This window comes from Mytilus edulis, unplaced genomic scaffold, assembly GCF_963676685.1.
Source record: "Mytilus edulis unplaced genomic scaffold, xbMytEdul2.2 SCAFFOLD_186, whole genome shotgun sequence".
NCBI lineage: Eukaryota > Metazoa > Mollusca > Bivalvia > Mytilida > Mytilidae > Mytilus > Mytilus edulis.
The window spans coordinates 26888-35924 of NW_027269029.1; the positions used below are offsets into that span (position 1 = coordinate 26888).

General features: G+C 34.6%; 1 protein-coding gene across 1 annotated transcript; it reads right to left on the reverse strand.

Moving 5' to 3' along the window:
- Positions 1–1555: 1555 nt before the first annotated feature.
- On the reverse strand, positions 1556–8041 carry LOC139509403 (uncharacterized). Its single transcript, XM_071296154.1, has one exon. It carries the CDS (start codon positions 8039–8041, stop codon positions 1556–1558), a length of 6486 nt encoding a protein of 2161 aa, XP_071152255.1.
- Positions 8042–9037: the final 996 nt, after the last annotated feature.

The window sequence follows — 9037 nt, forward strand, 5'->3', positions numbered from 1 at the left end:
ATTTTGTGAACTCAAATCATTCACATTTTCAATCAGGTTTGATATCAATGGGCAGTGGTTCCAAAAAAACTATTTACATTTCAAACACTAGTAGGGAACTGAAATGATTTACATTTTCAAGCAGCAATTAAACAATTAGCAATGGTTTTAAAAAAGACTATTTACATTTCAAACACTAGTAGGGAACTCAAATGATTTACATTTTTAAGCAGCACTTAAACAATGGGCAATGGTTTCACAAAGACTATTTACATTTCAAACCTGATTTAATGAACTAAAACCTTTCACATTTTCAAGCAGTATTTAAAACAATAGGCACTGTTTTGAAATAAACTATTTCCATTTTGAACACTATATAGAGAACTGAAATCATTCACCTTTTCAAGCAGGTGTTAAAACAATGGGCAATGGTTTCAAAAAGACTATTTACATTTCGAACACGATTTAAAGAACTCAGATAATTCACATTTTCAAACAACAGTTAAGACATTGGTCAATGGTTTCAAAAATACTATTTACATTTGAAACACGATTTAGAGAACTAAAATCATTCACATTTTCAAGCAGCAGTTCAAACATTGGGCAATGGTTTCAAAAAAGACTATTTACATTTCAAACCACTTTAGTGAATTGAAAACATTCACATTTTCGAGGCACAGTTAAAATTAAAATTATGGACAGTGGTTTAAAAAAAGCCGACTATTTACATTTGTTTCAAACACGTTTTAGTGAAATCAAATTATTCACTTTTTCGCGCAGCCGTTAAAACTATTGACAATGTTTTCAAAAAGAAGATTAACATTTCAAACACGATTAGGGAACTCAAATCATTCATCACTTCAAGCAGCAGTTAAAACAATGGGCAATGCTTTCAACAAGACGATTTACATTTAAAACACGATTGAGTGAACTTAAATCATTCACATTTTCAAGCAGCAAGTAAAAAACAATGGGCAATGGTTTCAAAAAGACTATTTACATTTGAAACACGATCTAGTGAACTAAAATCATTCACATTTTCAAGCAGCAAGTAGAACAATTGTTTCAAAAAAGACTATTTACACTTAAAACACGATTGAGTGATCTGAAAAAATAACATTTTGAAGCAATAGTTTTAATAATGGGCAATTGTTTCAAAACGACTATTTAGTGAACTCAAAATTCACATTTTCAAGCTACAGTTTAAACTACTAGTATGGACAATTGTTTCAAAATCACTATAATTTACATTTCAAACACAATTTTGTGAACTGAAAACATTCCGATTTTCGAGCAACAGTTAAAACTATGGACAATGGTTTAAAAAAGGCTGACTATTTACATATCTTTCAAACACGTTTAAGTGAAATGAAATGATTCACTTTTTGACGCAGCCGTTTAAACAATGGACAATGTTTTTAAAAAGAAGATGAACATTTCAAACACGATTAGGGAACTCAAATGATTCATCATTTCAAGCAGCAGTTAATGGGCAATGGTTTGAAAAAGATCGTTTACTTTTAAACATGATTGAGTGAACTCAAATCATTTACATTTCAAACACGATTTAGTTATCTCAATTGACAGGAATCTGCAATTGCACCATGTTGTGATAACTGTAATAGGTTTGTAGCATGTCATATGAAATTGGAAATTTTCCACGAACATATACATGATCAATGAGGGTATCTCCATCAGTTGTTGCTTTGTTTAAAATTTGTTTGAACTCATTTTGTTCCATAAACAACTGTATTGGTGATTTTGATTTTAGAATGTCCTCATTAAAATCACCCATAACTATTGTTGATCCGTCTTCAGGTGGTAAAGCATCAATAACATGTTGTAACTGTTCCAAAAATATAGATGTAGTGTATGATACTGGTCTATAGATGACAAGTATGTTGGTTTTGATGACATCAATATTCACACCGATACATTCAATATTACAAGATTCTAATGATAGTTGAGTATACTGCTGCTGATTTCTGACATAAATACCAACACCACCATGTTTTTTGTTACTGAGGTCATTAAGTATACCTTTTGTTGATGTATATGATTCCGATCTTGGTTTATGTATTAGATGAAAATGTTCCAAATTTGGCAAAGCAGATTTTTCTTCCATCCAGGTCTCTGTTAAACAGATAAAATTCACATTTTGAATATCACAATTTGCCTGCAGGTCTTCAATATGTGGGATCAATCCCTGTATATTATGAAGCAATATACGTAATTGATTTTGCTTTAAGTTCAGCTCATCTTGTCTTTGGACTAAATACTTTGGCATCCTTTGCAGTGCAGTTGAAATCTGTTCAGTGCAGTAAATCTTGTCTGCATTAAGGTCTTGAATTACCAAACCCTCCAATGATTTAACACGACTGAGCGCAACATAAGCCATACCAGCAGCAAATATGTTCTTCATTGAGACAACCGCTTTATCGGTGGTGAGTCCCTGTACCTTATGTGTGGTACAGGCCCATGCTAACTGCAACGGAAATTGATGTCTGACAGCATTTTTCTTTAAGGTTTCCTCAATTGGCGTAATGTCAATTGGTATGTGTTCTGTTGTCTGTGATGATGAGACAGGTTTTCTTCCTATAACTTTGTTGTCAAAAAGTACTTTTACTGCACATGGCAAAGAAGACTCCTTGCGGCCAGGTAGAATGCTTACCACCGTCCCAATAACACCATTGACCAAACCTATTGTGATATCAACATTCCTTATAAGCATAACTCTGGCTTTTTGTCCAATTATTAACTGTTGAGGTAAGAAATCATGTGAAGTATCATATGGTGAAGTTTGGAGAATAAGTTCGCCTGTCCTTGGATTTCGATCATAATCCTGTGCCATTATTGTTTCTGTTTCTTGGCAAACTTTGGCAATCATTTTACTATTATGAAAATCTATTTCTTTATTAGTAGCAAATATGTGTAGACTTTCTTGGGGAACAGAATGTGTCATACAGGATTTTAATAAACGATAATCACCGGGTAGCAAATGATCAGTTTTCTTTTTTACACGTAATCTGTTCAATAGATGAGCAAATTCGGAACCCTCCTTTTGTCGCATTATTTGATTTAATTCAACCAATGAAAAATTTGAACTCCATAGTGGGAAAAAGTTTTCCGGTCTTAAATCGTATAGACACTTCTGTTTCACGGGTGGAAGCTGGTAAAAATCTCCGACAGCAATAACACATATGTTTCCAAAAAGAGCATTTCCACTTTGCTTAATTTGGCGTAGTCGCTCACTGACATAAAGAAGGACACGTTGACCGACCATGGATATTTCATCTATAATTAAAATTTGAAGGTTCTGAAGTTTAGAGCGAAGCTTGTTTATTTCCTCATCACGCATGTAAATATACGGAAATGGTAGTGTTTTAGAAAGTGAAAACGCTTGATGAAGAGTTGTTCCGCCGATATTGAAAGCAGCAGTTGCTGTAGGTGCTGTGACAAGCACGACAATATCGTCTGGATTTGATGCATGTGGAGATAAGATTTTGTTTGCCTCAAAACACAAGCACTTAATAAGGTGACTCTTTCCTGTACCAGCACCCCCATTAATGAATATGTTAAAAGGGTCTGGATTTTTGCCATTCACTTTATCTAGGCACCACTGTCTAATCTGATTAAAAACCCTTTTCTGTTCTGTATTTAGTTGTCGCAACATATGTTTTAATTCTTGAGAAGTGAATAATGTTTGCCTAATTTCAAATTCTACCCCTCCTCTTTGTTTTTTGTTTGACGTGTCTAAATCAGGTATTTCGAAACTATCTTCATCACCAAGGTGTTGTATCTTACTCTCTGTTTCTATACGTTCAGCCTCTGACTCTGGAGCGATCAATGCCCATGCATCCTCGAGAGGCCCTTGTTTTTCTAACAACTCCTGTGCTTCGTCTAACTCGTCTACATTGTGCTCAAATACCTGTCTGTTTGATTCTACAATTGCTTTTACTTTTTGTGGTTCCTTTGATAAGTCAAGGGCAACTGCTCCATTCAAATACATTTCTTCATAGGTTTTAAATTTAAGTGGCTTTAACTGGTCATCCATTCTATGAGGTAAAAAAAGTTGTAGACTTGATTTAAAATATAACTCAGGATTCTTGTTTTTCGAAAATCTTGGATATGCTACAACGGCTGCCTGTGTCCGAGAATGTTTACGAATGTATCCGAGATTATTCTGCAGTTTGAAAATATTTTGTGAAGTTTTTTTGGGAAGTTGTGAAGGTGAAATAACATTGTACTCCGATGAAAATGATGCATAACAGATAATATTAAATTCTAAACTGACTGGCCGAGCCTTGTATCGATCATACAAAGAATGCATCCATATAGTATCATCTAACTGATTGGCCTTCATTTGAATAATATTAAGTGGTAGGCTCATTTTTACTGGATTATTACCCACAGGAAGAAATTGAACCTTTCTTGATGATTCCTTCAGGTGAAGACCGCATGCCCTATATGTAGCCTCTTGTGCGCTCACTTCCCGCTCGCGGAAATATGCCCCTCCTATTTTCTTCATGGCGTCTTGAGCGTCACAGTTACCTTCTGATGCTTCTTTTCTGGCATTTTCTAACACTACACCCATTTCTCTTTCTGCTTTTGAAATATAAGAGATGATATACATTACACATGAATAAGCATCAGTTATGTATTGCAGATCCATATTTGCATTCCAACAACGGAGTAGAGAGGGGTTGTATTGATTGATCCAAATGTCAGATGGTTTACGTCTCAAAGTAATGTTGGTTCGTTTTGTTAGAGTGTTTGATGCGATTTCAAATTCGTCCTGAGTTATTCCAGCTGCAGTAAACAGGTTTTGGGTTGTTATATTCTCTAAATTTGTTTCGTTGATAGTCTTCCATAGCCTAAGTAATATGTCTTTTGCAAAGGAATGGTTTTGTTTTGATGATCTCTGTACTGATGGTGCAGATGGTTTTGCAGTGCGGGAAATAAACGTACTTTCCGAAGGTGGTCGTGGGAAATTGAACCTGCATTTTGTCCCCTGTTTTGCACATGATTTGGAGTGGTTCTTGCTGTGCTGCTGGACATTAATTACTATATCGTGTAATTCCGGGTCAGCAGTTTTATCAGGTAGATCACAAGTTACATATGAGTCAACAAAATTACAAACCGTCTTGTCATCGTGCGTGTCAAGTAATGGAGCATCTTTGATCCAAAAAAGACAATGAGCATGTGGTGAGCCACGTTGTTGAAACTCAATGCGATGGAAATGGTCTTTTACATTACCAATGATATTTTTTTTTATAATGATTTCTTTAAGGAATGTGTTGAATCTATGATCAAACATAACAGCACTCATTACTGGGTTGTTCTGCAATAGCTTCGATTTGCCAGTCCAGTCAAGATCTTCAAAAGACTGTGTACTTTTTTGCTGTTCTAAAAGTACCTGCAGGGTTTCCTTCCATCTTAAGTCAGCTGCTGAGAAAGTGGCAAACCAAGTCGGAATCCCTAATTGGCGTATACTAGCCATTAAATCTCGAAGCGTTGCCTGCCAATATGGAGGTGTACCTCTGATTGGTGTCATAAACTTATAGCCTTGGTCAGTTGTCAACAGCCTTTTAAGTTGGTTTTTATCTGTAAGCATTCTGGCTGTAATGGTATTTCCTGTTTTATCCTTTCCACTACTTTTGCGCAACGCTATTGATACTTTTGATATAACCTGCTCAAGTTCAGAGAGGTATTGGGCATAAAAAATGTATGACGTGTCACTTGAAAATCGGGTATCCGCACTAAAAAGTCGCGCATGGAAATATCTAGATCGTGTTAGATGAATGAGTCTCTTACCATCATATGATCCAAAAGATCCCTCAGGAAATTGAACAGGGAAGGACATTGCTTCGTTACCTTGTTCTTGTAACATGCTAACAGGTGTATTGCCTTCACCTGGAGCGACACAAAAAATGGCGTCGAAATGTTGGTCAAGAATTTCCTGTCCTAAATCAACTGGTTGAAGGCATGTGTCTGAAGGTAACCCTCGGTCTTTAAATTCATCTTCTTCAGCATTGTGATTGTTAGGATCTTCATGTTCATCTGCTAAAACTTCGGTAAGTTCTGTTTCTTCAATAGCGAGATCTTTAAAGTCTGAAGGAATATGTTCTATCCATTTGTCATTAAGTAATGTATCATGATAATATTGATTTTTTTCCTGTAAATATTGCAAACCTTTGCATATTTTCTTTCTGCTGACATATTCATACTGGCAATAACCTTTGTATTCAAGTTTCCTTTTGAGTTTACATCTGATCAGTTCAGCTTCATTTTCACATCTTGGAATAATATTGGTGGTTTTCTGAATGTCTGTTGGAACAGAAACACATGGCCCAATAAATCCTCGTTGATTTCCTTTTGGAAGCTGTATAATTTTCATAAAAGGGATCCTTACAGAGATTAATTGTTTTTCCAATTTATTCAATGAGTTTAACTGATCAGGAATCGGAACCAATTGTAAACCATTTACATAAGCATCTGCTGGCATTTCTCCTTTCATAATGTGGTAATGGCAAGTAAAACAAATCCATTGCTTGTGATGAATGGTTATACAGGAGTTTTGACATTGAGGTGAACAAGTTGAATGGAATTGCTGAGTGATGCACTGATTTGCCATTGATATGGTTTTTGCTCCCTTTTTAGCATATTTTTCTGGGTCACATATGACAACCTGTTTTTTGAACTTAAACTTGTGACAAACTGAGCAAACATATATTGGACCATCTCTAACTTTCTGCCGAAACAAACTTGCAATACTACTACAATTTTGTTTTTCATGCAAACGTCTGTACAGAACCATTGAAATTTTCTTTTGTCTTAACAGCAACTCCTTTTCATATTGTTTTCGTAATCTCCTTTTGTAATTTTCTTTGATAAGCACATTCTGTCGGTACCTTAAAAGAGACAGAGTCTTTTTCTTTTCTCGAAAGGTAATATTACAAGCATACATTCTTCTGGTTGCTCTTCTCTTTGCTTGCTTAAATTGTATATCCAATCTATATTTCATTTTACTTCTTTCTTTCACTGCCTGTTGGAATTCTGTATTAAACTTATATTTCATTTTACTTCTTTCTTTCACTGCCTGTTGGAATTCTGTATTAAACTTATATTTCTGTTCACTTCTTTTCCTCACTTGTTCATGAAATCGAGTGTTTAACATATATTTATCTTTACTTCTTTTCCTCACTTTTTCTTGAAATTCAGTATTGAAGTGGTATTTCTTTTTACCTCTATCCTTCACTCCTTCCTGAAATTTTTTATCCAGACTATATCTAGTTTTACTTTGATCTATTTTTGTTTCTTTATATGGTAGATCTGAATGGTATTTTTCTTCAATGTATGCTTTTTTATGCTGTCTATAAGAAGCATTTTTAGAATACATCTTCTGCCATTTAGTTTGAAACTGTTTTTCATTATCGCAGTCAGAGTTTTCTGAAGTAATTGCAGATTGGTTTTTCAAATTTCTTTGCTTTCTCTTTCTTTCTTTGTCATTTTGTCTTTTAAATCTTGTCGATGTCTTGCTCTTCTTTTTGCGAGGCATCTTGCAATTAACCTTTTTGATTTTTGATATATTACTTTCAGAATAATCACCACTCTCCTTAGCTTCTTGTTGTTGTTTGCTTTGTTGACTCAAGTATTTAAATGGCATGTCAAAGTCACGTATAAAAGAACATTGATAACACACCTCTTCTCTCAGTGCTGATACAGCCTTACTCAATTTATAATGGTCAACTGTATGCACATTTGAAATACCTATCCCTGTGGGTTCTATTTCTTGAGTATGAAATTGAAAACATTTCTCTGTTTTGTTTTCTTCACAAGGTATATAATCAAATGGCAGCTGAAATTCTTGTTCTTGTTGAGAAAACAAGACAATTTCTTTCTTTAAATTCTGCAAAGGTTCTTGCAAGTTGATACTGCGTGCAATGGTAGGAGCTTGTTGGTTTTGGGGTAAATAGTTGTCAGGAAGTACAAACTCATGATCAGTTTCTGATTTAACAACTATTTCTCCCTTTAATTGATCAATAATTTCGGACAAATCCATATCAGTGGGATAAAGGATTTATTATGCAAATTTTCATGAACTTTAAATGTGTGTTATGATAACCGTACACAATGTAAACTATATAGGTGGGCTACATTCATTTAATAATATACAATAAGAATTTAACGTGATTTCACCGTTTCAATATTATATATTTGCTAGTTCAAACAGCAAGAAGTGTAACATAAGCGTTTATCGCGTCTATGTCGTCAACTGAGATGAATACTTCAAATAAAAATAGAATTTGACTTTTGCCTTAAATGTTGAATTTGTATGTAGTTCAAGATTATCATATTCTCTTTGTAATTGTTTTGTATAAACAATGTTTCATGCATAATTTGTTACATACAACAGATAGATTAGTAAAATATGTATGAAACTAGATCAAACAACGAAAACAGCTTTACTGTCCCTTGAAAGAATAATAGAGTGAACTTTTGTTTGGGTCCCCATTATAATTGGACGTGGCTTTGTACTTTGAATATCCCATACAGACGGCCCTCTTTTACAAAAGTGTTACCTCAAATTGGAACTAAATAGAAGTGATATGATTAATTATTGTTTTGCTCTACGTTCAGTTGTTGCAAATATGTCATCAATAATTAGGAACCGAACATGTTAATAAAATCAAAATACATGCGTATTAGGTTTTGCAATAAGGGTCGACCGCGAATGTTTTTAACTTCTCCGCGATCAATTGTTAACGTCTCCAGACTCACTGAATATGGTTTAATGATTAGATACTCGACAGACGACGAAACTTGTACTATCACTTGAAAAAAGACCAAAGTGAACTAAGTGTAGGTCTCCATTCTAATTGGAGGTGGCTGCGTACTTTAACATCCCGTATAGACCGATAGACAGTCGTCTTTAAATAAAAGTGATCCTGCCAGTTGGAAGATAACAGAAGTGATGTTGATTTGTTTGTTTTTGTTTTGTTTACTCTACCGTGTCAACGTTAAGTTGTTGCAAATATATCATGGGTAATCAGGAACA